Consider the following 27,204-nt stretch of genomic DNA (forward strand, 5'->3'; position numbering starts at 1 on the left):
CTGGCAGCCAGCAGGGACTTGTGGCTGTGTCACAGAGCTGCTGCTCTCTGTGTAGCTGATCTTTAGAGCTGTGGTGAATCTGGCTCAAAGGTTTGAGCTCCTGCTCTGAGTTATCTTACGCTGCTGCTGGAAGGTGGGCTGGGCAGAGGGATGGGGCAGGGTGCTGACAGCTGGAACTGCCACCACCAAACAGTTTCTCTTGCTGCAGCACACTACGGTCTCCCTCATCCCCAATCCACGAGGAGGATGAAGAGAAGCTCTCCGAGGACTCGGACTCACAGCCAGCACTGGGCGGGGGTGAACTGGTCCTGAGGGAGACCAGCTCCCCAGAAGTAAGTCTGTGCTCTGAGCCAGAGCTGCCCTGTGGGGCTTCTGGGGCTCTAACTGTCTCCTGAGGGGGTCCCTGCCTCAGGCATCACTCTGGAGAAGGAGACGAGTACAGGAAAGGCTGAAGTAACTTGTGCTGTTTCTCCTTACAGAGTGTGGCTGGGGAAGAGATGGAGGACAGCTCATCCCTGCAGAAGAGTGAGTGTTCATTCAGCCCTGGGGGCCGTCAGACCTGGGTTGTGTTGTGAAGGTGCCCAGCTATGGATCCAGCTTCTGCCAGCTGTAGCTGTGAATGCCATGAGATTTTTGCTCTCACTGCTGAGGAGCTGATGATGCACTGCTGTGGTTCTGCTGAGCCAGGGCTGTGCACACAGTGTGTCCCATACCAGGGGAAGGGTGTGTGGTACTCAGCACCACGAGGGCATGAGGATGGGGCGAGAGGGCTGTGCTGGGTGCATGTGGGGACATCAGCCCGTGTGTGAAGAGCAGCCTTTCAGCACGGTGAGCTGCCTCTTGCTCACGGCTGGCACTGACTGCAGCACTGCTGGCTGCTTCCAGGTGGCTGCCCTCCCTCTGTTGAAGACGTCCTGCAGGATGGAGGCTGCGGTGAGCACAGGAGCCTGACGCAGTCGGACCCTGACCCTCCAGTTGATGTCTACCTGCCAGGTAACGGCTGCACCGCTGGGGCCGGAGGTGTGTGCTGTGCTGGGGTGGAAGGGGAAGGCTGTGGGCTCCATCCCTCACTGCTGGCTTCCCAGGGTGCTGCAGCCCTGCCTCCTCTGGGGCCTGGATGTCACCCAAGGGGTCAGGATCTGCCTGGAGCACAGGCTCTGCATTCTCCCAGTGCACAGAGCTGGCCGCTACGGGTGAGGGGGACTAACAGAGGGAACATCCCCCTTTCTCTCTCTACCTCCCCTGCCCTTCTGTTTCCGTCCTTCCCCCCTTTCTCCTCTCTGGGCCAAGCCACTGGTGCAGCACCTGTTACTGTCTACATGTGGCCTCCTGGCTGCTGCCCACACAGGCCAGAACGAGCAAGGGTGGGGTGAGAAGAGCTCCTGTTTCCGAGCTCCAAACACAGCCTCAAAACGCCCTTTGATGGGAACCAGCCCAGCCTCGGTCTGGGAAGCTCCGGTGGGCCGTGCCCTGCCGGCAGCCTGGCTGTGGGTGCAGCGGCCGCGCTGTTCTCGTTGCAGCCTGTTTTCTTCCCTAGAGTCGCAGGCTGTGCTGAGCAGCTCTCTAATGTCTCCTTCCCTCTCTGTCTGCCTTCCTCCCTCCTGTCTTGGGCAGCACTGGGTCCCGATTCCTGCTCTATTGGTATAGAGGAATAAGCTGGTACGTCTTCTGTTCTTCTTCTGCATCGCTGTGGCGGGGCAGCAGCGACCCGGGACAGCCGTGGTTGAGAACGGCCGCGTCCCCGCTGGCGGCCGGGGCCGATCCCGGCCCGGGGGGTCACCGTCCCCTCCAGCAATCCGTGCCCGCCGGCCCGGCACCGCCCTTCGCCCCCGCCCGCCCCGCGGCCCCACGGCCGCTCTGACCGGCGCTGGGTCGCCGAGGAGCCACCGCGGCCCGACTCTCCGCCGCCTGTGTCTCCCCCGGCCGTTCCGGCCCCGCGCTCAGCCGCGTTCCCGCACCCCGTCCCGTCCCGTCCCGTTCCCTCCTCCCGCCCCGCCGCGTTTCCCGCCGGCCGACCGCGCTCCTCCCGCTCCTCCCGCAGGTTCGTCCGACTTGACGCAGACTCCGCCCGGCCCCGCGCAGCCCGCCCTGATGGAGCAGACGCGCCCGCACCGGGAGGAGCAGCCCCGGCTGCCGTGAGCGGCACGAAGCGGAGCCGGGACGGCGGGAGCCCCGGGACGGGACCGCGAGGGGCGGGGAGGATCCAGCGCCGCCACCGACGTGCGGGACGGCGCCAAAAACACACGCGGCAACGGGAGCGCCACGTCCCGCCATAACGGGCCGCGGGGACCGGGCGGCGCCGCCGCGTGCCTTCCGGTGCGGGCTGCTGTCCGTGCGCGGCCTGCGTTCCGCGTGCGGCCTGTCTGCCTTCCGGTGCGGCCTGCGTTCCGTGTGCGGCCTTCCGGTGCGCCGCGTGTCGGTGCGAATAAAGCGCGCTGAGCTCCGCCTCGTGTTGCTGCGGGACCGGGCGGGGGCGGGGCCTGGGAGGGGGCGGGGCTACGGGGCAGCACGTGCCCGCCTCGTTCCCGGCGTGCTCTTCGGCGGCGTAGCGCGGGGGATGCCGGGACGGCCGCGCGCCCTCCCCCAGCTTTGATCTGATTGGTCCGCGGCGCCGCGAGCGTCGAGCGGCAGCTGCCTAATATGGCGCGCGGCGCGGGCGGAGGCGCGCGTCCCCGTTGGCCGCCGGTCACGGGACCGCGGGGCGCCGCCGCTATTGGCCGCCCCTCCGAGGACGGCGGCGGGGATCGGCGGGCGGAGTCGCGCTCCGATTGGTCGCGCGGCTGGCGGCGGGGCCGTCATTGGCTCTCGGCGGCCGTCGGGCCCCGCCCCCCGACGTCGCCGCGTCCGCGCGTGCGCAGAGCGGGCCGGCGGGCGGGCGGCGAGGCGATGGCGGCCATGGGAGCCATGGGAGCGATGGCGGCCGTGGGAGCGCTGCCGGCGGGCGCGGGGTCCCTCCCGCCGCTGCCGACGCTGGGGGTGCCCGGCGTGCCCGAGCTGAAGCCGCTGACGCGGTACGAGGCGATGCGGCTGGGCCCGGGCTGGAGCCACTCGTGCCACGCGATGCTGTACGCGCCCAACCCGGGCATGTTGTTCGGCCGCATCCCGCTGCGCTACGCCGTGTTGGTGAGCGGACACGGGCGGGGCCGGGACCGGGGCGACGGGGGGCGGGAGATCGGGGCGAGGGAGCGGGACCGGGACCGGGGCTGTAGGCGGGGCGCGGGGCGGCGCGTGTCGGGCCGGGCCCGTTAACACCCCCCCCCCCCCCGCCCCCTATTGCAGATGCAGATGCGCTTTGACGGCCTGCTGGGCTTCCCCGGGGGGTTCGTGGACCGCCGGTACTGGTCCTTGGAGGACGGGCTGAACCGGGTGCTGGGCCTGGGCCTGGGCTGCGTGCGCCTGACGGAGGCCGACTACCTGTGCTCGCACCTGACCGACGGGCCGCACCGCGTGGTGGCACATTTGTACGCCCGGCAGCTGACCCTGGAGGAGCTGCACACCATCGAGATCAGCGCCGTGCACTCCCGGGACCACGGGCTGGAGGTGGGAGCGTGGGGAGGAGCACAAAGAGCCCCCGACCGCGGCCACCGGGAGCTCCGCAGCCGGGGCTGTACGGCTGTGCAGCTATATGGCTGTATGGCTCTATGACTATATGGCTCTATAGCTGTACAGCTATATGACTGTATGGCTCTATGGCTGTACGGCCCGCGGTGATCTCCAGCCCCTCGCAGCCTCAGTAGGGCAGAGCCCCATTTCCCCGCTCTGTGTCAGGATGTGGGCGGATCCGTCTCACTCCGGAGCAGAACATCAGCCCGGCCACGCGCTGCTTTGCTCCGCGCTGTTTGGGGGTCGAACAAAAGCAGAGCGGGGCCACAAGGGCTCCTCCTGCACCAACAGAGGGCAGAGGGAGCAGAGGTGGAGCGGTGCCCCCAGGCAGGGCCGAGTGCGGAGGGGAAAGCAGGGATGCCCAGAGCAGCGGGATTCACCGGGGAACTGGGAGAGCAGGGAATTGGGGGTGTGGGGAGAGGCAGCACAGGGGCTTCAGTGGGGCTGGAGGCAGGTGAGAGCAGGCTGCGGTGGGGGGCGGGGGGGGAACAAGCACCGGGGCTGTGGGTTGGGGGTCCTGGGCTGAGGGTGCAGGGTTGGGGGGGGGTGCCTCGATCTGCGCTGAGCCGCGCTCTGTGCCGTTGCAGGTGATGGGCATGGTCCGTGTCCCCCTCTACACCCAGAAAGATCGCATGGGTGGGCTGCCAAACTTCCTGGCCAACTCCTTTGTTGGAACTGCCAAATTCCAGCTGCTCTTTGCTCTGAAGATCTTGAACATGGTGCCGGAGGAGAAGCTGGCCGAGGCTGTGGCTGCCACGCAGAAGCCGAAGAAGCCGGCGATCGACCACGCAGCTGTGGCGGCAGCTAAGCATGCCAACGAGCTGGCAGCGGCCGCTAGAGCGGGCAATGAATACTCAGATAGCGGAGAGAACCAGGCGGCTGCGCACGCTGCGGCCGAGCTGGCAGAGCAGCAGGCGGTCGGGCTGGAGAGCCAGGCCGTGCTGGAGCATCTGGCGGCCGTGCCGGGGGCCGAGGCCATGATGGCGGAGCACCACGTGCTGGAGCAGCCGGTGGCCGAAGCCATGGAGTGACGCCACCGTGTTTGTAATTGATGGGGTGGGTGAGGAGAATAGAGACTTTCTTCTAACTTCCCAACCAGTTGCTGGCTGCGTAGCCAGGAGGGTTTGGAATTGTCTGAAGCAGGGGAAAGCTATGTATTTTTATGGCCATTAAACTCTAGCGAGCTTCCCAGATCAATCTGCGCAGCCCCCTGCAGAGAGTTCATGTGCTTATGTGAAGGTGCTGAAGCCTTAGAATTACGCTTTGAGTTCAGGGACACACTGCTGCTTTCGGGTCCCGGTTTCATTTTTAAGGAACAAAACGTGTTGTTTTGGGATGCCCCGCGTTGACTCGGACGCAGCTGCGTTTTGCAGTGGACACAGCTGAGGAATAAGGCTGCTGACAAAGCGCCTTTGCCGTTGTGGGCAGAAGGGCTCAGCTCTGCTGTTGGCAGTGAGGCCGGGCTCCCATTGGAATGCCGGTGCCCGCGGTGACTCGCACTGAATTCCCTGTGGGGCACGGGGACGTACTCGTGTGGGTTTCTATCTGGAGATCTGTGGGAGCAGGAAAGTGGAATAAATGGCTTTGCTGAACGCTTTGCAGTCGGGATCTTTCTTGACTGCCAGCGCACAGCACTGGGGGGGTCCAGAAGGCTGCAGAGCTGCTGCCCCCACAGGGGCCATTCTGTCCACAGAGGAGCCAGCAAAGCACCTCCTGGCTGCGGGCTTCAGGCACCCGCCAGGACAGCGGGCAGGGAAGAGGGTGCTGCGGGATTCGGGGTGCTGCACCTCTGCAGAATTCTGAAGCTTTTGCTGTCGGGTGACCCCAAAACGGTTCTTGCACCTGGTTGATGCCAGCAGCTCTGCTCCACGTACCAGAGCTGTGTGCATTCCCTGCTCTGTAACAGCTGCCACTGCCGGACCGTGGGCATTCAGTGCCTGGTCCAGCTGCCCTGAGCCCACAACTGCAGCACACAGCCCTGCAGCTGCCGAATCCATGTGCTAAAACCTCCAGCTCCCAACTGCCCCGTGGCAGCTCAGCTTCCCCTTCCCATCCCCATCCTGGTGCTGAGCTGTGCCCCAACCTGCGGTCTCTGCACCAACAGCTGCTGATTGAGCTCAGCCCCAGGTGAGAGCAGAGCTGCCTCCACCACCGCTGTCCTGTCCGGGCTCTGTGCTCACACAGTGCTGTTGCTTTCCCTGTTTGCTGCCTGTGTCCATCCTGCCCTGCACAAGGGCCCCAGTGGTGCCCTGCAGGCAGCAGCCCACGGCCTGCACTCATCATGGCAGAGCTCAGCACCGGGGGAAGGTCCTGAGCAGTGAGTGGAGGCTGATCCTGCACAGGGTGATGAACAAACGACTCACAAAAGAGGTTTGGTTTAATTGAAGACGTTTAGAGTGAGGCTGGCGGTGGCAGCGCGGTGCTCCTCAATAAATAGTGGGCTGTGAGGTGGGGGGTGGCACTGTAGGGGATGGGGTGACAGGAGGGCAGCACACAGACCAGTCTGGTCCCCAGGGATGTGCCCAAGGGCTGCAGCTGAGTTGGGGTGTGCAGGGGGGGATGTCAGCACCAGGAACAAGGAGATTCGTTCTGGCCCAGAGGACACGAAGTGCCAAAGAAAAGCGGGACCTTCAGTTGCTAAATAAACCCACAGAGACCCAGAGAAACCTTCAGGTAGGAAGTGGCAGAGCTGGAGTAGAAAGCAGTGACACAAATGGTGACGGAGCAGCGCGGGGCTCCCCAATACCAGAGCTGTGATGAGGGGGGGCTGCAGCCAACACTGCTGTGACCTCCCCCACTGCCAGGAGCAGCCTCAGCAGGGACTGCAGCTAACAGCTGTCCGGCACACTTATGGCAAAGCCAAAGCACGGCCGGCTCTGCTGGCACAGCCAGGGGGCAGGAAAACGCATGCATGGGGCCCATATGCAGCATCAGACCCTGCAGCATCAGGCAGTGGTGCCCTTATGTGCATGAGGGCTGGTGCAGCACCTGGCCCTTGGGGTGCAGGTAAGGAGGTCTTGTGCCGCTGCCAACCACCGCTGTGAGCTGCTGGCAGGGGGTGCTCGGCCACAGGACTCCCTGAATCCACAGCAGGGGCAAAATGCACACGGGGAGCCACCTCAGGGGGCTGCTGTGAGGCCCTGAGCAGCTCTGCTGCACTGTGTGTGGCACTGGCACGCTCTGTTCTGCATGCAGCTGCACCACACTGTGCTGGCTGCTGGGCTGCAGCACACAGGGAGCAGCTGTGCAGCCCCATGAGCAGGGAATGCTGACAGCCACCGGCTGAGCCCACACTGCATCACCTCTGTGCCCCAGCCATGCGCACAGCCCAGCCAGAACCTCCCCAGCTGCACTATGGGCAGCGCAGTGCGCCAGCCCTGGCTCGCCTTGCAGCTCCCTGCACTGCACCCTTTGGCAGGAGTAATTCTCCTCCCAGAAACACATTTTCTTCCTCCTATCATGGATCCAGCCCTGCTCCCATTCCAGAAAAGCAGCACCTCAAACAGCTTCTGCTTCCCCCATATAAAGTATCTGCAAGCCCGTCAGCCAGCCTGCAACGCCTCCTGCAGTCCTGCACAGAGCAGGGAATGCTGGAGCCGAGGCAGTGCTGGGCCATCCTGGCCTCTATTGACATGAAGCAGCACAGCAGCACGCAGGGAGCTCTCCTCCGCACCCTTTTATTGTTTAAGTCTCATCTTAGGGCTTTCAAACACTGAAATCACTTCATACAGTATCAGGGCTGCAAGCTCCTACCGTGTTTGCTCCTTCTAGGTCTAAACCCAACCTAGACTGTGGCTCATCCCCACTCTGTGCCCTCTGCTGCCACCAGAGCCGTCCTGCACAGCTTACACCGCCCTTCACTTAAGCCCCACTTTCAAGATGGGCATGAGAGAGTGAGAGGAACAGCACAGCGTTGAGTGTGGGAAGCCTTCACCAGGGCAGAGGATGCAGGGGAACGCAGAGGGGAGTGATGCTTCCCCTCCTCCAGCACTGCTGCAGCTGCAGACTCGCACCTAGGAGCAAAGCGCTCCTTCCCAGGGGCTGGGAGCATGGAGGGACCTGGCACACAGCAGCCTCAGGGCTCTCCCTGCAGCGGGGCCACTTGGTGCTGAGGAGCCCCCAGCCTGGCCCCAGTGCTGCAGGGAGGGCGGCTGACAGCACAGCCCCATGGCAATGCCCGCACACTGCAGGCAGGAGCATGCAAGCAAGCAGCTGGGGGGCTTCTCTACAACCAAGAGCTGTAGTGATCTGTGTGCAGTGCTCTCCCCTAAAGACCCTGCAAGTGTGCAGCCCCAGTGCCAAGGGAGGATGCATGCTGGGGAGGGGAAGGGCTCTGCCTACCACAGTGGTCCCATAGCCCCAGGCCCTCCCCTGCTCTGTTCCAGCTTGGAAAGAGGCAGAAAGGTCTATACAGTATAATATATATTTCACTATGAAATAGCAATTTCATCCCCTGCCTTCTACTTGGTGCATCCTGGATTAGGTATTTTTTACACACCCCCAACTCTGGAGGGCTGGGATCTTACCTGGGGCAGATGCCCTGCCTGGATTCCCTAGCAGGGCAGGACGCAGCCATCCAGCCCCCCTCTCTTCTCAGGGTACTCACTGCTCACTCACAGTCAGTGCATCTCACTCACACTGCTTTCAGCAGCTATGGCGTGGAAGCAGCAACAGAACCCCTCCACATCACATACAAGAAAACCATCCAGAGGTGAGAGAAGTGGCAGGGACAGTGTGACATGCTCACAGACCGGTGACATGGAAGCCCTCAGCCTGGTGCCCCCTGGCAGCCTGGACTCCCAGGAGAGCTCACGGGTTCCAGCCCGCAGGTTGAGTCAGAGCTGCAGCCCGTCCAGGGTGAAGTCTGCAAGATCTTGGTCAATCTGTGGAATAAAGAGTCCTTTCCAAGGGGTGGGTCACTGACCAAGAGCCATCATCACTGGAATCAGTGCAGAGCCAGATGGTTTAGGAGATGAAAGGAAGAAAAATCCCTAAGGAAAGACAAAGAGGGAAGCTGTCTTAGAGAAAATGGCTGTTAGTGGGTCTCAAAGTGTACTGGAGTTCTGCTGTTCCACAGACACAGTCAGATCTGTGCACACTGGCTATCAGCTCCTGAGCTCGGACATTGCGTCAGTAAAGTGGAGGTTCAGTTACTCCATCTGTCAAAGCTGGTCTAACAGCTGGGAAAAAGGCCAGAGGCAACAGGGACAATTTTAATCTGCTGTAAAGCTCCGAGCCCACATAAACAAGACCAGAGTTCAAACTCCCTTCACATGAAACCAGGAGGTTGGCAGCTGGAGGCTTCACACAGCGATGCTTCACACACCTGGCAAAGCAGGGAGGTGGGCAGGCAGCTCCAGCACACTCCCAGTTCCCCAGACAGGGCCAGGCACACGGCCATGGTGTGGGCCAGAAGGGAGCCCATCCTCGGGCACCTACCTTTGTGCTGTGTACGTCTGCTGATGGAGTCACATCGTCCGGCTGTACTCGATGCCACTCTTAGCAGAAATGCCAGACCATGGCAGAAGGCTGCAGAGAAGGCTCTGGGCTTGTCTGTATATCCTCTGGGGAATGGAACACGGGCTCAGGCTGGCTAGCGTTGATCCGATGTGCTGCAGGTAGTCAGTGGCCATCTGTTAAGGACAGTGACGTTTACACTCTAACTTCAGAAATAACTTGGAATTCTCAATGGACTGCTACCTGCTACAGAAACCCTCTGACACAGTGAGGGCTGTTCTGCTCAGCTAATGAGACAGACCAGCTCCCTGCACTACGTGACTGCTCCTTTCTGTCACAAGCAGGTATAGCCGGTACCATAAAATGATTTAGAAATAGAATTGCAGCATCAATAAGGTTGGAAAAGACCTCTAAGATCATCTGGGCCAGCCATCAGCTACTGTTACAACTCCAGCTCAGCTACAAGCTGTGTGGGAAATACCCCATCTAAGCAGCTGCTTGCTTCCTCGGCACTCCACAGTAACTTACTGCAGGGGCTGAAATACACTCACCTGCATGGGGAGGTCTGGACTAATTAGCTATACCTGAAAATGTTTCTTTACCAAGACCCAACGACCTGACATAAACCCCCAAATCCAGTTTGAGAGCAGCCTACTGAGATCCAGGCAAGGCCAGGGTCCAGTGACAGGAAGCAAGACCAGGGGCTTTTCTGCCACAGTGCCAGCCAAATCCTGCACCACGCAAGGCAAAGCATGCCTGGAATGCTGGCTTAACAAGAGCATTCACAGAAAATGGTTCCAGCTTCAAATTCAATTTCCCATCCTTCGCTGTTCCCAGAAGAGCTGGGGAAGTCTGGGTACAAGTGGCTCAGTGCTGAACCTGTCTAACACTGCCTTCTTCCTGGCTGCAGAGAAACCTGTCCAATTAAGCTCACATCTGAGCAGGCATCATTCCCCAGACACAGCCAGGTCACACTCGGTTGGATTGCTATTTTTAGCCCCCAACATGGTCTGGTGTCTGCTTAGCATGCCTTGTGGACACCAGGCTGAACTTAAAGGATATAAGATTGTCCAGGGCGGGTGTCCACCATTGATGTACAGAACGTAGGTAAAGCCATCTTTGAGGACCCCTCTTATGGAATAGTAATAGGGAAGATAGTGGTGCTGTTTAAAGTCTCTGTTTTCATAGAAGTTTATTGCTGTGTTGTTAGTGGTGAGGACGTGCAGGTAGATGGCTTTGCAGTGATCTTGGGCAGTCGTTGATATATGGTCTTTTAAACTTTCAAGCAGGAGCGAACCTGTTGAAGGAAAGAAGAGCAGAATCAGGCAGTGCAGCTGCATCCCTCAGGGCCAGCACAGCCCCGCAGGGCTCCTGGCTGAGATCTCTGGCACCCAGCAGCTAAACAGCAACTGCTGCACACATGTAAGAGCTCAGATCCCACTCACTCCCCAAAGCAACATGAGGACATTCAATACAGCAGCACTAAAGGATTTCAATGGCACTAACTAATTACTAACTTATCCAAGCACTGTTCTGTGTAAGCATTTTCTTCTTTGTACAGATAATCTACCTAAAGCAACACTTCAAGATTTAAATACAGCCCTCACACTGAGGTCTTCATGCATCAATATCGATTAACTCCTTCCTAAAGGAGAGAAGGGAGATACAGCCCTTAGCTGTATCCACCGAAGAGACCCCAGACGTGCAACAGTGAGTCATGCTGCCAAACCCGGCCTCCTTACTTTGGCTGATCAAAGATACAGATCATGCTTCAAATTGCACCAGAAGGGCACTTACTGATGACAAACCACATCCTGCTCTGAATGGAGATGAGCCCTTCTGACTGCAAGATTTCCCAATGCATGCAAAACTGCTGCGTGTTGTAGCAGGGATTCAGAGTTTACGTGGATGTGACAGGTTCAATCAGGTCTGAGTTACACTCCTTCTCCAGTTTCCTTCAGCTTTCTCTAAACATTTCTTCTATTGGTTTAAGTTGTAAGTTTGAAGCCCCACGAGCAACACAAAGGGGATGTGAGAGCACCACTTCAAGTGCTGGGCTAAATCACAGAGAAGGCTTTCTTGAAAGGAAAGTGAAGTGGTGCAGGTTTATCATCCAGGCCCACCACCCACACGTAGCAAGCAAGACAGCAACAGAATCCTCAGCAGCAGCAACTTACCAATCCCGTGTTTCCTGAACTCCTTCACCACTCCAAGACTGAGTATGTAAGCAACTTGAGTGTCCAAAGGAAAATTGGAAGCTAGGATGTCTCCATCCTGAGTAGAGATAGAACAAGTTACTTAGTGAGGTACCCGGGAAGGCAGAGGAGAAAGCAAGAATCCTGCACCAGAACACAGGAAAACAAAGCAGGAATCTTCACTTAAAAGTGGGAAAACATGAAAGGAGCACCATCTCCTGGGTGCAGCTCCTCCTTTCACGTGGCCTTTCCAGCCACAGAACACAAATCACAATGTTTCTTTACTACATACGTTCTTTGCAGGCCTAAGGACACAATGTATCTGCACTCAGGACCAACAAGGATTCACACTGCCAAGTCTGCAGCTAAACATCAGAGTATGGACCAGCCAGGAGTTCAGCACCAACACTTTATTGCCTGCTGGGTTTTGTATCAGCTGGAGAGCTCCATACTGCTGAAGAGGATAAGGAACGTGCTCTACAGGCCCAGCTGTCTGGGAGAGTATCTGGGTAAGCCCTGGCTTTCAATGTGGTTAGAACAAGAACCTTTTGTTAGCTGCTGAAGACACAGTTTGACTTAGACTAGCTCTTGGCTCCTCACAATCAGTTCAGGACAGCTTCTGAGTGGAGTTGGGACACATCCCCCACACAGCTCCATCCCAATTCACCAAAGCAAGGGGCAGAGCGTCTCATACTGAAGCACAAGTTTCCTACCTCTTTATGCACCTTTGTTCTGCTCTTGATCTCTGCCACTATCATTCCCACAATGGAGCCTCTGTATGTGGCTGCGAGGGAAAAGAACTTCTTGTTGGAAGTGATATCTCGGTACCATGAGTCAGGGTACCTGGAAGGAAGAAAAAAGATAATATGTTGTACCAATATGCATCAAAATAATATCACACAAGCAGCCTCCAGACACAAGCATTTACCACGTGGGGAACTGAGCTGGTGCTCAAAGCACAGGTCAGCCTTCCTTCAGACACACAGAAAAGACTCTTGGCTTTTATGCTAACAGAGAGCAAGAATATTTTTAATGGGGAAAAAAAAAACACAGCACAAAACAGTGAGATCTCACACGAGTTTTCCACGTTTCCTCCATCCAGAGGTTTGGCCTCAACAAAATCCCATTGCAGAGGGTGTCCATCACTCTCTCTTTCCCATCTCCTGCAGTGTTTGGCAGGAAGCACCACTGATGGCAAAGCCCATCTTTCTGCCCAAACCTGCACGCTTGGACTTCAAGCTGACATCAGGACTCATGGCAGCAGGCCGCCACCATCACCGTGGTGCACAGAAGCTCCAGCACTGCTGCCTGCTCAGCAGCAGCCCAGGGCTGCCACTTGGAGCACAGGCTCCTGCTTGGCCCCAGGCTCCCACCACCCGTACCCACACAGCAACATACTCTATTGGGAACCAGTCGCCGCAGAGCTGCTTCACTGCATCTATGTCATCGTGGCACAGGAGACGCAGGTTCACGTCACTGAGTGCAGTGGGAGGCACCTCCTCTGTCATTCACACCTGCAAGACAAGAAAGCACAGCAGGAATGACGGAACGCAGCCAAGTATCTGTGCCAGGGCAGCTCTCGGGGTGCAGGAAGTTGTTCTTCCAACTGAACGCACCCTCAGTGAGTCTGCAGATGGCACCAAGCTGCAAACTGCAGCACTCGGGTACTCCCTGCTGCTGATGGGGATGCTCAGCTCTCCAGCACCCTTGCTTTTAAATTCAGAGACTTCAGATGAGCAGATTCAAACACAGTGGGCTGCATGTGTTGTTTGAGCAGCTTCATTGTAAAAATCCCATCACAACACTCAGTAACCAGCAAAAACACATGAAAGGAATGCACAGCAATGATCTGAATTCAATCTGCTTTGACAGCACACAGAACCATGCACCAATGTTTCTCCTAAGGATTCAGAAACACCTTTCTCTGCTGTTCCCCCTGCCAAAGCAGGTCCAGCCCCAGCTCCACACTGGCAGCTTTCTGGGTTCACCTGCTCCTCTCTGAAGTACCCAGGAAGAACTGCAGCTATTTCACAGGGCCATGGCTGCATCCTTACTGAGCTGCTTTCATAATCACTCCAAACATCCCTGTGAGGATTAGTTCATGTTTAGCAATCATTATATTCTCCAAGAGAAGGGCAAGCACTGTGTGTTATCTGGTAGGTCCATCTCTATCAAATCAAGGAGAATGGAAGGCAACTGCAGTCTGCAACAGCACTTGATCGAACATTCTTCTGCCCTCCCCAGATTTGCAGGGAGAAGTGAAGAGAAAGTTACAAGATAAACCACGCTCAAGTGGCAGTGACAGGGAGTGACACCGCTTAGACTAACGACAGAGGAACTCCAAATCCTCACGCATAAGCTGATTATGGGCTGTGACAGTGTTTTGTCATTATTTTTCTTTGCCTCACTGCTTGCTGAAGCACCAATAGGCTGCAATCTCTCTGGGCTGCAGGCTGGGTGCAAGCTGGGCACCGTGGTGACACGTGATGCTTGGTTTGGCTTGCACACAGCCCTTAAGAAGCTGGGAAAGGCTGCAGTGGGCACCTGCAGGAAAGAAGACACCTGCTTAACAATTAAGAATTGAAATATTCATGAACTACTGCCAACAGGGGAAAAATACACAGGCCAGGTCACACAAAGAGACAACTAATAAACAGGATGTGCCCAGAAAATGGTTTCTGAGGAAGTAACAACCTGTGCCAAAACCCAGAGCCTACCATACATGCAGGACAGGGTTGGTTACCAGCATAGGACATTAACACCATGCAAAATCTGCTGGGCACCAAAGCAGTGGTCCTCCCACATGCCTGCTGTGCCAGTTTATACACACAGCTGGGCTCAAACACCTTCAGTACCAGCTCCTTGATAACCTTGTTTGGTCAAAAACAGACCAAGGGAACACCGAAGCATCAGGAGACAAGCATGCACATGCCCAGCCTGAGGAAGCTACTCCATAGGCAGCTATACCTGGCTTCTTCAACCAGAACAGAGTAAATTCCACTTTAGTCTCCCATAGCTTGTTAAAGACCTTCCCAAAAGCCCAACCCCACCATGCTGGGAGGGGATGGTTAATGTGGAAAACAGATAGGAGGCTGGAACTGCATGTGATGCTGTTGGAAAGAGTACAGTAGCTGAATATGGAGCAGATGAGACTGAAGCATCCAAGCAATTTGCCCTCACATCCAAAAGCTCACAGCCCTGAGAGCAGCCTCGTGCTTTCCTGACACACAAAAAAGCGAGGTTATAATCAAACACCTGATGGTTATATAAGGCAGACATTAATTCACATCATGTATATCAATGTACATCTGCAGTACAGCCATCATAGCTGCTACCAGAACTGAATTCTAAGCCTTTCCTATCCCCATTAGGGAGAGCTTGAGATCACAGCAGCACAATTAGAGCAGCAAAACACTTCAGAGAAAATAACATCTCATCTGCATTTGCTGGCCAAGTTCTGATGTAAGGGCTGACAGGGTGTGACTGTGCCAAGGGAAGCTCCGTTTTACGCATCACTTTAAGAGTCAGCTTGGTTGCTTGGTGGTTTTTTTTTCAGAACAAAAGATCAGAAGCGCAGAAGGAAAAAAGCCAGTTTTAAGTCCATTTTCTACCTAAAAACTGCAGATCTTTACGAATGAATTTCAAGAAACCGATATGGAAATATAAAGGCTTTGAGCACCCACAGCCTTCTGCCTTGCTTTACTGCAATAAACTCAGCAAAACATTACACGAAAGCCCCAGATGTAAGGAAGCAGTTCTGGCTTTATGTGGATGGGGTGGCTGCAGATGAACCTGTTGTAAACTGACCCATCGTATTTGGCACCCAGCAATGCACAGAGCTCAGCTGAGCCAGCAGCTTAAGGGACACGTTCTTGCCTTGAAAGAGATGATTCACAGCAAAGAAACCTCAGCTCAGCCTTTTCTCCAAAGCAGGAAATTCTCCTTTCTTTCTAGAGCTCTTGCACATAAGAAATAAGGTGAGAAACTCTACACAACATTCTACTTCTAGAGAAATTTAGTTCACCACCCTGAAGGAGCACACACCACCTAAGAGGTTGTTCAAATGCAAGACAAAGCTTGACACTCACTAGAATCCAGTGAGAAACTATGTAAGGGCATTAGAAAATCCCTCAAGCAATTCCATGCCTTCCACAGCCTGGCCAAGCAATCGAATGAGGCTTCCCTTTTTTAGGGCTGTTACACATGCTCTAACAACACTCCTGCTCTGTGTGTCCTGCAAGCATCAGCTGGATTTGAGCAGTGAACAACCTTACAACGCCACTTCCACAAATTCTTGTTTGGATTTCCGCTGCCATCCAGAGAAGCTCATCAAAACCCCAAATATAAACGCTATCAACCAGAAGTAAGAACACCCAGTTCCCTGGCAGAATAAACCCGAGATAAACTAAGACTCAAGTTAAACAAATACTAAGTGGAATTACACACACATATTCCAACAAGGAGTGCACTGGCTCTGCCTGGCCACAGCCCTGCTTCAGAGGCCAGTATGCGTGCAGTAGCTGCTCCTCACTCACAGGAGCGAATCGTGTGCTGGGCACAGGCAGGGCGGCTGGCAGGCTGGAAGATGTGCAGGCACAGCACTGCAGAGCTGGGTTCCCCTGTGGGGCTGCCCCCAACACAGCAACAAACCCCCACGTGACTGCACAGGCAGCCCCCAGAGCCCCCCCGGATAAGATTTCCAGGGGAGAAAAAGAAAAGTTTTAATTCACATCTGGCATTCTGTCCCACTTGCAAATAAAGAGGATGAGACAAAGCCTGGAAGGAATGGGAAGAGCTGCTCCAAACACAAAGCAGGAGCACAGCAACCACTCCCAGCCCCAGGCTCTGCTGCTGGCTGTGAGCACTGCAGGACTGCACAGCTCTGTGCCCTCACCTCACATCAGCCAGCAATGGGGATCAGATCTACATGAAACAGCCAAAGGCCTAATTCCAACCACGCAGTAATGAGTTCCCTTCTGCATTTCGCTTGAAGCGTGCTGCATTTTTAGGTTACTCATCTCTCAGGGAACGTCCCACACAGATACCCCTGTTATCACACTCCTTTTATTTAATACAATGAAACTGCAACTGGACTCGAAAAGATGCCAAACTCCTGCCTTCCTACCTAACCTCACTGAAGAGTGGGTCAGCTCCCTCCTCCAGGCTGTGCCACTCAGCCAGACCTGCCTCAGCACCTACACAGTGCAGACATCACTGAAGGAAATGCACTGGCACCTTGTCCCTGGCTCCGCACTTTGCTTTCGTTGTGCCCAGACTGCAGTTTGCTCACCAAGGGACTGAAGTCCAAAAGCCAAACTCTTGGAATCGCAGCAGTTCTGCCAGGGAGGATCACAGTATGAAACAGACCCCAAAGGATACTTGGCAAGGAGATAAACCAGTTCTACCTGCGGAACAAACAGCAGTTATATCTGAAATCAAAGCACTTACTGTCAGAGAAATCCGGCTACACGTGTATTCCCCGTGCTCTGCTCACTCACATTCATGCTAATCTGGCAACCACAAGTGACTCTCAGGGCTGTTCTTTCACCCTACAGCTCGGGATACATCACTGGAGCCATGATTTCATGCAAGCTGTTACCATACAAAGAGTCCCCAGAGCACACTGCGGAATGTGCAGCTTCCTCCTGCCCCAGATAGAGCCATTCCTCTGGGGGACGGTGAGCAAGAATCACTAGGAGGGTTCTGCTGTTAAAGCTCCTCTTGTTGAGACGCAGAAGAGAAAATCTGCTTTGTGACAGCAGCACTGCAGGAGCTGAAAGCGGAGGGTCCCAGCAGAGGCACGTTCAGCAGCAGAAGGTGACTGAAGGAAAACCAGCACCACGTGAACACTGAGCACAGCACAGCTGCTCCTCCCAGAACCAGGAACCCCAGACAGCTCATCCGCATGCAGGCCCGCTGCCATCCCAGAATTAGAACAAACAGCTGCACACAAGATGCACGCAGTGACTCAAAGAGCCAGAAATCAAGCACAGTGCAAAGGCTGGGAGAGGGAATTCCAAGCCTGCCTCCATTACGAGGCACTGTCCTCGTTACTGAGCTGTCTCAAGTCAGGCACTGCACGTGTTCCATCACAGAGGCACCAGCAGCCAACCTCCAGAGGCTACTAAAAGCAACTGAAAATAAACTCCTTCCCCAGCTGGCAGACAAGCTCCCAGACTCGCTGCTCTCTAAGATCTGTACCTAAAACGTGCACCAACGTGACTGCTTTCCTCTTCCTTTCTTAGTGGTGTTTTCCAGTGCAAGACACCCACACCTGGTTCAGCTACAAGCCTGTGGCATTCGAAATAGATTCTGGTGCCCACAGCAAGAAGGTGAAACCAAGAAATCCCAAACTGACTTACAAACTGATGCTGGAAAACCAACCAGCCGCAGCTCCTGCCTTCCTGCTAGGAGAGGGGGAAGCGGAACAAGGCATAAAGCTCTGAGTATTTTTGCAGTGCCCCAAACTGAAGACATCAGTGTTTAAAGTTTGTAGAGGAGAGCTGAGAGAAGGCAGAGCTCTCACTGAACAGCTTGTCACGGAGCACCAGGGAACAAAGCAGGAATGTGGCTGCACTGCCTGCCAGGCAATAACATCCAGCATGAGTTCTTAAGGGAAAGACACAGCAGGTGTAATCCGTTCAATAGATCCATGACAACTGGAGGGAAGAACAGCTTAATAGATGAGCATCAAAGTTTGTCAACAGTTCTTTGGGATAAGGCACAGATTTTCAGGGTAGCAGAGGACAGGCACATTCCTGCAGCTCTCAACAGCTCACCAGCGTGCCTGGCACAAGATGCACAGTGTGAAAGCAAAACACAACAGAGCAAACTAATCAGCTCAGCAGCACATTTAAACACATGACACATCCCGCAAATCCATGCTACTGCCTCCCTGCTTACACGGTAAGTCAAAGCATTGCTTGCTTTGTGCTGAAGGCACAGGCACATTCAGACAGGCACAATGCTTGCACAGGGCAGAGCTGTCTCAGTGCAGTCTATTAAATGGCATATGGGTGGTGTGTGAGCTGCCAGGCAGCAACAGAAAAGGCCACAGTTCTGCTGAGCCCCCCTGTGCACTCCCAAGCAAAGCCCTGCTGTGAAGGACGGAGCTGCAAGGCCCTGGTTATGCTGCAGAGCTGCCACGCTGCTGGCTGAGCCTCCTTAGGCAAGCCTAGAGCCGGTCCAGCAAGGCAGCAGGCTGTAAGCACAGCCACAGCACCGCCCGACCTCAGCTGAACCAGGAAATGCCCTTCTCTAGCAGCACTGCCGTGCCCAGCCACAGCCTCAGCTTCTTTGGCCAGAGTTCACCTCTTCCCTTTAAGAGCTCAAACAGGTTTAACCGCAGCGCTTCAGAGAACGGTTGGGTTGGAAGGACCTTACGGCCCCCCCAGCTCCAGCCCTGACACGGGTTGGCTACACACACCAGCTCAGGCTGCCCCGGGCCGCTCTCACAGCTCCGGGCAGCAGCGCCAGCAGTAACACTCCTGTGAGTGAGGAGCACGTCGCCTCCTCACGGTGAAGGATCTCCCCCTCCCCCCGATCTCGTTCAGTCTCAAGCCGTTCCCGTTTGTCCCGCCGCTCTCTCTCCCGTTTCTAAGCTCCTTTGAGGCACCGAAGGCCGCGCTGAGGCCTCACCCCAGCCTCCTCCATGCTGACCACCCGCAGCTCCCCGCGCCCTTCCCGAGCAGAACCGCTCACACCACACGGCCCGGCCAACCCACGGCTCCGGCCTGGCCGTGCCACCGGAACGGGCCCGCAGCAGCAGCAGCAGCCCCGGCTCACCTGGGAGGGGCGGCGGTGCCGGGCGGTGCCGGCAGGCGCCGGGCGGGCAGCGAACGGGGCGGTGCGGGCGCTCAGCACATGCCGTAGCGGCGGGGCCGGGCGAGGAGCCGGAGCCGAGGCGGACACCGGCGGGCGGGCAGGGGAGGCTTCCTTCCTTCCTTCCTTCCTTCCTTGGGCACCGCGCAACAACACGACCACCCATTGGCTGCCTGAGTCATGTGACCAGATCAAGCGACGCATGCACAGATAGGGAGAGAGCGCCGAAGCCACGCCCCCAAAGCGCTGGCCACGCCCCCCCAAAGCGCTGGCCACGCCCCCAGCCCAGCAGTGGCTGCTCCCCCAACACCGATATAACGCACCGCACCTCTAATCGCTACCGCAGGATAAAGCGACAGGCCTGTTCGATGCATCTGAAGTGGTTCCCTTTAATAGGAAGTGATGTTTTTATTCTACCTTGTGCTTCTGAAGCAAACATCCGCGTTCCAAAAATATACAGTGTACACATTCTGTAGCTATAGATACAAACATTTACAAAGAGATGGACGGGCTGGAGGGGACTCACGTGACAATCTGTATGGCTTTCCATCTGACCCCACTGCCCAGAGCAGGGCTGTGCTGCCCTCGTGGTGCCACACACACAGGGGTTACTGGGACACACCCTGCTGGGGGCTGTGCTGAGTTTGGTGGCTGTGTGAAATAGCATGGATCAAAAAGATGGCCCCGTGCTCCAGAGGGTTCCTCTTGGTTTGCCTTTTTCCACTCCCTCCCTTCATCCATGTGGTGCTCTCGTATCCTCAGCCCACGTTCAGAGTTAACTGCTGTCCTCCCCCTGTAGTTCTTCTTCCCTGCTCCTGGAGGTGGAGCCGTCCTGCAGGCGCTGCCCAGCTTCCCAACAAAGAGGAAAAGGTGGCTCTGGAGATGGTCTCTTTTCACTGCAAGGCTTCCTCAGAACCGAGGGGAGCCACGACCTTCTGCAGTCCGAGCTCGTTAGCGGATCGGCCTGTAGGGGAACGTCATTCCTGGGATGAACGTTTGTACGGGGTGAGCCGGGAGCGCGGGGTGAGCAGGGAGGGCTGGGTGAGCAGCGTGTGCAGGGTAACCCAGCGGGGGGGTGTGGATGTGAGGATAGAATCCTGGAGGCAGAGTGTTGTGGGCCGGTTGCTGTACAGGTCCTGAGATCACCAGCTGCAACAGGCTGCAGAGAGAAGTGCAGACAGTTGTGTTACTTTGAGAAGGCAAAGGAGCTGAAAGCAAGCTCGTTTTCACCTTGTGACTGCTCTTCGTTCAAGTGGACATCGCCTTCTGCTGAAAGTGTTCTATTAGAAAACACTGCTGTGAGCAGAAACGATATCTGTCACTTTCTCTGAAGGCAGCAATGCTGCTTTGAGCGTCATTCCTTTTTCTGTAATCCTCACAGGTTAACAAGACAGGAAACACCAGGTGCAGCTTTCCACAGCGTGGGCACCATCAGGCTTTTGCAAGGGGAGATTCCACCTCTGAGCACGTTCAGCTACTACTAAGAAAAGATCAGAGGTTGGCTAAGGGTAAGAAGTGAGAAACAAAGTACAGTTAAGCTCTGGTTTGGGTGAAACCACAGGGGAGTTGAGGATGGGTTAAGTTCGGGACAGGTTTCACACAGTCGTTTTGTTTTCCCTTCTGTTCATTTGGTTTAATACAGTTTGGGTAAAAACATTTCTATAGTGGGAGTCACAGAACCCTCCTCAAGTCAAGCTTGCAAGGGAAAAATAACCATCACCCTTAACCTGATACTAAGCTGTGTCTGAACAAGGGCCAGATTCCAGACAGCAAGTACAAATTCATACAGAAGGTCTCAACAGCTCAGTGTGCCTCAGGTACTTGAGACACAGGTACAGGAAGGTCTCTTACTTGTTGTGTGGTAGCCTGGAGCACACGGTTCTCAAGTCATCTGAAAGAGAACAGAGTATGTATCAATAAGGGTCAAGCAGTAAGGGGTCTATCAATAAGTAACTAAGATAGCTAATACAAGGTGTGACTGCTCCGTGAATACAGTGCTTATGATGACAAAAGCATTGAGTCAAAGGACAGGAAAAGAACAGGTTTTGGAAACAGGAAAGACAGACAAAAGCCACACTAACAGGCTTCTTCAATAACTTCAACTTAAATGCACGGACTCACTGAAGGAGAACTGAAGGCCCAGAAGCTCCAGATAAACAGTCTTAATTTGCTTTTCTCATCCCTTGTTTAACACATGAACCTCATGGCAATCTACTTCACAGTCTCTCCTCCAGCAATTCAGAGAAGACAAATTGAAGAGCAGTTAAAGAATGCTTTTTAACTAACTACAAGTAATCCCCGGCCCCAGACTGCATGGGGAAGTGCACAGCTTTCCTGGAAAGCAATTATACCGTCAGGATCAAGCTCTGCCCACACCCTCAGCTAAAGCAAGCTGCACATTCACAGACACAGAGCCAATACTGTGCCCCATCCCCCTGGTGAAGGAGCAACCTTTGACATTCAGCTGCATGCTTGTCAGCACTGCACGGCTTCTCATCAGTTTAGGATTTCAGATTGGGTTTATGCTGCTCTGTAAAACCTCTTTATTTTAATCACAGAAGTTTTAGTGACTTATAAGGTTACTGCCATAAGAAATAGCTTCAATGTTTTCTTCCTGCTGTAAACACCATGATGTACACGTGACTCCATCAGCCAGTTAGAAGGCAGCCCAGCCTGTTCTCATGAGAAACACAGGATGAACTGCAGGCTGGAGTCTCTGCTGGAGAGCTAGGCCAAACAAGACAATTCTGGGCTCCCTCTGGCTCCTGAGCATCACTTTCAGCATTTCACAGCAAGTTCACAAAGCCAGTAGAAAAATAAATTAAGCTTTTAGTGTCCCAAGTGGGGCAAGTGCTGTGGTTTCACGTGACACATCTGCCCTCCACTCTCAAAAGCTGGTCCCAGAATTGTTTTTCAAAGCAGGAGGAGTTCAGAGGGGGACCAAGACCCAAACAAAGAGCCTCAGCGAGATAAGATCATGTACCTTACATGACATCCACAGACTGGAGAAAAAGAATCCAAGGCCAGGTTCTTTGGCAGCCCCACCGACCACTTACCTCGGGTGCAGAGGAGCGCTCCTGATGCCATGGCCACTTGCAAAGCCTGAGCCAGTCTGTCCAAAGACAGTTCAATCTCTTTGGATGCATTGAGAGGATTGAGTTCATCAGACAGCCTGTTAATTTCCTCCACAAGTGGAACCACGTGATCAAATGGTATTAGCCCCAGGCGCCCATAAAGGTTCTTCTCTGTTAAGTGTCCCTGAAGCATCATAAGAACCTGCAGGACACTTAGATGCAGTTTTGAATACAATTGATGGCAATCTCCATCATCTCCTTCAGTCGAGTCCTTGGCAATCTTGCTGGTTGGGTGTCCGTTGGCGAGAGAGGCTTTCTTCTTCCTTTTGTAAGCCAAGGGGGCCTTCACACACCAACGGATCAGCCCCGTCAGTGGCGTGAGCTCTAAAAACCCTATTGGCAGGTTGGCTGCAATAGGAGTGTTCAGAAAGGTGATGAGGATCAAGCGGGGGTCTTCAAAGATCCAGGAAACAATCAACTCAAGCAGATCTGAGGGAGGGATGAGGTCATCTGAAGACAGGGAAGACAATGAGCAGTGAGCAGGACAGGACAGCACTCCAACCTCACTCACACATACACGATTCCTGCACTGTCACAACTGCCATTTCAGAATCTCCCCAAGTCTGCCATTTTTTCAAGAGACAATTTTGCCCCTGGGTGACACAACCATATTCCTGTTAACATCAGCTTTTGTTCTGAAGGCACCACAGCAAGATTTAACCCTTTCCGCAGCAAAGCTTTTTCTGTTGTTGTTATTTGCTTTCCAGGCATGCTGCTGTTTGTGTAACCAAATCTTGTCCTCCGAACACAGTGGAGACACACACAGGAGATATACTGTAAATTGCATTTTGTATCACTGCTCAAGCGAAATCCATCTCCAGCTTGTGAACATTCTGAATTTGAATTTTATCTCTTTTTAGAAGGAATCTGACTGACAAACAGACTTGAGTGTATCTGCTGGCTAGCAGACACAATAGGGAAGAAAAACTGCCCAGCCCAAGTAGATGTTCCTTCATTCCTAATGCTACTCCATCAAGGAGGTCCTTTTGTTCTTTGCCCACTATCAGATGTTACCTGTCTACTTCTCTGTTACAGACTCTCCCTTCAGTTACTCTTTACTTTTTTCCTCACCCCAGTGACAGCTGAGGTCACAGCCTGAGCTGCTGCCAGCAATAGCTCCACTGTTACAAGCATGTTAAGAATTTCTGCAGTTAATGTTTATAACTGTTAGTCTGCATTGCTTTACACAATACCTCTTGCTTTGGAAACATTTACCTGAGGAGAGGTCATAGAGAGCTGTGACCGCTGTAATGAACTGGCAGCAGAAGCGAGGACTGGCACTGAATATCTGCTTCAGAGTTTGGATGGACCCTGGCACCAAATTGCAGTAGTCATCAACCAAGGCTCGGGCTAATCTCACACAGAACACCGCAGGAGTTCGCTGCAGGGATGGAAGGCAGCACACCATGAGAAGTAGTTTAAAACAAAGCACAGAAAGTTCTACAGAGCTGGCTTTCAGTTCACTCTGCCCAAATACTTCCTGCTCACTTCATCCAGATGCTTTGCTGTTTCAACATCTGTGTTTCCACTTGCCCAAATGACCCATTCACAGAGAGGAGTAAAATCTTAACATGGAAAAGTTCTCTGCAGCCCTCACATTACTTAAGAGCTGCGTTCTTTAAAATAACCTGCAGACTCTTCTGCTGCCCAGGATACATTCCCTCCTCTATCAAAGCTCAACAGATGGAACTCTGTACATTGATTAGCAAAAGTTCTGCCCTGTGTTGGAGCAAAGGATAGATGTGAGCACAGAGAGTGGTGACGCACTGGAACAGGTTGCCCAAGGAGGCTGTGGATGCCCCATCCCTGCAGGCATTCAAGGCCAGGCTGGATGTGGCTCTGGGCAGCCTGGGCTGCTGGTTGGTGACCCTGCACATAGCAGTGGGTTGGAACTGGGTGAGCACTGTGGTTCTTTTCAACCCAGGCCATTGTGTGATTCTATGTGAGCACAGAGATGTGTGATGAAAGCTGCAACAGCCGGCTGTTACATCAGTTAAAACTACCATAGAAGAGGAGTTGTCTGCAAGCAGCTGCCATCAACCAAACACAGCCCCTTGCTCCTTCCCACACTGATTTGTTCACCCACAAATCACACCTGCAGCCAGAAGGCAGCACACTCCAGCACAGGGACTCTGCACACAGCCACCGCCATGGAAACCAGCTTTCCCAGTAAAGCCATCCTGTTGTCATCTGCTTTGTTCCCTTGAGGGCTGAAGAGCGATGAGAAAATGATCTGCCGAACCGAATCCTTGGTTTGCTCTTGGAAATAATTGCACATGATTTCAAGGAGCTGAAGTTCCTGAAGCGAATTCAACCTCTGGAACAAAAGAGAAGCAAAGCTGAGAATCACTGTGGGGGAATTCATAAGGAAACAAGGGCTGGTCGGTGATGTTTGCCACCACCTCACCAAACCCCCGCAGCCCCTTTGGCACAGCAAAGGCCCACAGAGGGGCACACAAGGCCCATGTAAGGGTACACAAGGCCCACAGAGGGGCACACAAGGCCCACACAGGGGCACAAATGACCCACAGAGGGGAACACAAGGCCCACAGAGGGGCACACATAGGGGCACACAAGGCCCATGTAAAGGTACACATAGGGGCACAGAGGGGCACACATAGGGGCACAAAAGGCCCACAGAGGGGCACACATAGGGGCACACATAGGGGCCCACAAAGCCCACAGAGGGGGACACAAGGCCCACAAAGGGGCTCACATAGGGGCACAAAAGGCACACATAGGGGCCCACAAGGCCCACAGAGGGACACACAAGGCCCACATAGGGGCACACATAGGGGCACACAAGGCCCACAAAGGGACACACAAGGCCCACATAGGGGCACACATAGGGGCACACAAGGCCCACAGAGGGGCCTACAAGGCACACATAGGGGCACAAAAGGCCCACATAGGGGGACACAAGGCCCACAGAGGGGGACACATAGGCTCACATAAGGGCCTACAAGGCCCACATAGGCCCACACAAGGCCTCGGGGGGGAAGGCCGCACCTTGGGCGGAGCGCCTCGCTCCTTGGGGACCTGGAAGAGAAACTCCTCCAACAGCTCAGCCGGGCCTTTATCCACCAGGGGCAGCGGAGCGTTTTGCAGCTGACTACTGAAGTAGATATCGAGGTGATATAACACCTCCTTAGCGGCGCTCAGAGCGTCCCGCCGGAGCAACGAGTGCCGGATGTCACTCATGGTTCTCTCTCCTCTCCCGACCCGGTGCGGCCTACTCTAAGACGCGCAGGCCCACAACCGTGAGGAAGCTACGGAAGCTCGCATAGTCCAAAAGAGATCGAAAGCGTTTTGCTTTTGCTCTGCAGCGCCCTCTGTTGGTGGAGCTGCGCACTGCACCCTCATGCAGTGGGTGGCGAGTGTCAATCGGGGTGCTATTTTGGCCACGGGTCCCTGTCCCCGAGACCCCCCCCGCGGCCCTGAAGGCCGCGGGGGGGGTCTCGGGGACAGGGACCCGTGGCAGAAGCCTGAGTGCATGATAACAACCCTCCCCCCTTCCCCAAACCATCAGGCTTCAAGTGGTCATTTTCCCACACAAGCCCCACGTTGTTCACCTGGGGTGTATTGCAGCTTGGGGACATCAATCAAGCAATCACCGTCTCCACTCTCAGTCTTTCCTTCCCTCTTGGCGTTGATTGAAAGAGCTATTTATTTGTTTCGCTCAACAGACCTTTGTTTCCATTGAAAAATGCCATATGGAGCCCGAGGCCTCCAACGCTTGTTGGCTGGGGCTGTTGGCAAAGCCAGCACTGCCCTCCCCATATATACAGGTGTCGCTCCTCCTTCCCCTTCCAGCAAACAGGGGACGGCTCCACAGGTACATCACCCTCCTGAGGATCTCTCTGCAAAGCCACTTTCTGCAGCTCAGGTGAGTTTTGCTCTGTGCAAAGGCTCACAGGCATCACTTGAGCATCTGCACGCACACATTCACGCGTGCCTCAAGGAGAAGGAGTTGGGGCATTGGTAGCATTACCAGGAGCTGTAGAATTAGAAACTTCAACATTTGCCATTGTAGCAAGGAGGGGAAAATGGGAAAACTTGGTGCTGTTATCAGACTGGCTACCCCGGCCACAAAAACAAGCCTGGGGGGGGGGGGGCTCAAAGCTGGGGTTACTTCCCAGTCCTACCAGCAGATCCCACTGTGGCTCCAGGTGCTCAGGGCACGCAGGCTTGGCTGCAGTTCAGATCTGATCGTGTTGGAAGGACATGGTGAAACATTACCCTAAACTCCTTAACTGTGGATAGGGGCCACTGCGTAGGCTTAGAGCAGGGTCCTACCGTCCTCTCCCGGGTGCAGATGGGGCAGGAGCAGGGGGGGGTGACATGGTAGCCCCAATTGCAAAGAGATATCAGGGTGCAGGGGGCCTTTGCCCACCTCAGGGAAGGATGCTGCTGCCATGCAGGGGTGCTGGGGGTATGCATCCCTCACTCTGCTCCAGCACAGCTACCATAGGGTCTTTAGGATACCTGGTGCAGACCTGAGGAGCAATGGGAGAGGCACAAATGGAGATGTCCAAGTGGGTCACGGAGAGCACGGAAAGCCCATGAGCACTTGTGTGACAGCTACTGTGTCTGTGCATAGCTCAGTGACCTAAAGGTCTGTAGCACAGCACAGGGATCTCCATGACCCACAGCTCCAGTGGAGGTGCCTCCAGCACATAAAATGCCCAGAAAATCTCTGCTCTGTGCCTGTGCTCAGGGCCGGGGAGGACTCCAGCTGGGCCAGCAGCTCCTGCTCCCACAGCACTTGTCACCAAGCCCAGAGAGATGTCCGTGAGTGAAGGAGCAGCTGCTCTGAGTCACTTAGAACGGCATTTGCTTCTGTGCCAGAGTTATCAGCTCAGGCTCTGCAGGAGGTCTGGGCTGCCTGCAGGAGGATGGGCAGCACTGGAACAGCAGGATGGGGTCCCATATGAGGCAGGGACAAGGACTCATCCCCCTGGTCTGCAGACCGTTTCTGCCCCTCTGTGTGCAGG

At 55.0% G+C, this 27,204-nt stretch overlaps 4 protein-coding genes across 6 annotated transcripts in view; 2 read left to right on the plus strand and 2 right to left on the minus strand.

The window, feature by feature from the left end:
- MGRN1 (mahogunin ring finger 1) overlaps positions 1-2,444 on the plus strand; it is a 39,234-nt gene extending 36,790 nt beyond the window's left edge. Inside the window, exons 13-17 of one of the 2 annotated variants that reach the window (XM_072349292.1) lie at positions 209-332; positions 480-525; positions 886-993; positions 1,615-1,659; positions 2,042-2,444. In XM_072349292.1, the coding sequence (XP_072205393.1) occupies positions 209-332; positions 480-525; positions 886-993; positions 1,615-1,655 (319 nt within the window). In that variant the 3' untranslated portion in view covers positions 1,656-1,659; positions 2,042-2,444. The remainder of the gene's footprint in view (positions 1-208; positions 333-479; positions 526-885; positions 994-1,614; positions 1,660-2,041) is intronic. The other variant, XM_072349291.1, reaches the window with a different exon arrangement.
- A 389-nt stretch (positions 2,445-2,833) lies between these two features.
- Positions 2,834-4,796, plus strand: NUDT16L1 (nudix hydrolase 16 like 1). Of its 2 annotated transcripts, XM_072349293.1 has the most exons (3): positions 2,835-3,123; positions 3,280-3,540; positions 4,191-4,796. In XM_072349293.1, exons 1-3 carry the CDS (start codon positions 2,887-2,889, stop codon positions 4,632-4,634), a joined length of 942 nt encoding a protein of 313 aa, XP_072205394.1. In that variant the 5' UTR covers positions 2,835-2,886; the 3' UTR covers positions 4,635-4,796. The 2 variants fall into 2 exon arrangements, with proteins under 2 accessions (XP_072205395.1, XP_072205394.1); XM_072349294.1 differs by lacking the exon at positions 3,280-3,540 and having other exon boundaries at positions 2,834-3,123.
- Positions 4,797-5,963: 1,167 nt separating this feature from the next.
- Positions 5,964-19,178, minus strand: NAA60 (N-alpha-acetyltransferase 60, NatF catalytic subunit). The gene is made up of 7 exons (XM_072349580.1): positions 19,041-19,178; positions 12,654-12,769; positions 11,969-12,098; positions 11,238-11,334; positions 10,123-10,357; positions 9,043-9,228; positions 5,964-8,594 (listed from the first exon to the last, which is right to left on the minus strand). The coding sequence occupies exons 2-6, from the start codon at positions 12,761-12,763 to the stop codon at positions 9,072-9,074; spliced, it is 729 nt and encodes a 242-aa protein (XP_072205681.1). The 5' UTR covers positions 12,764-12,769; positions 19,041-19,178; the 3' UTR covers positions 5,964-8,594; positions 9,043-9,071.
- Positions 19,179-19,443: 265 nt separating this feature from the next.
- Positions 19,444-25,452, minus strand: INTS15 (integrator complex subunit 15). The gene is made up of 6 exons (XM_072349290.1): positions 25,220-25,452; positions 24,306-24,527; positions 23,426-23,591; positions 22,133-22,660; positions 20,928-20,967; positions 19,444-20,235 (listed from the first exon to the last, which is right to left on the minus strand). Exons 1-6 carry the CDS (start codon positions 25,409-25,411, stop codon positions 20,028-20,030), a joined length of 1,356 nt encoding a protein of 451 aa, XP_072205391.1. The 5' UTR covers positions 25,412-25,452; the 3' UTR covers positions 19,444-20,027.
- Positions 25,453-27,204: the final 1,752 nt, after the last annotated feature.

This window comes from Excalfactoria chinensis, chromosome 14 (genome assembly GCF_039878825.1).
Source record: "Excalfactoria chinensis isolate bCotChi1 chromosome 14, bCotChi1.hap2, whole genome shotgun sequence".
Lineage (NCBI taxonomy): Eukaryota > Metazoa > Chordata > Aves > Galliformes > Phasianidae > Excalfactoria > Excalfactoria chinensis.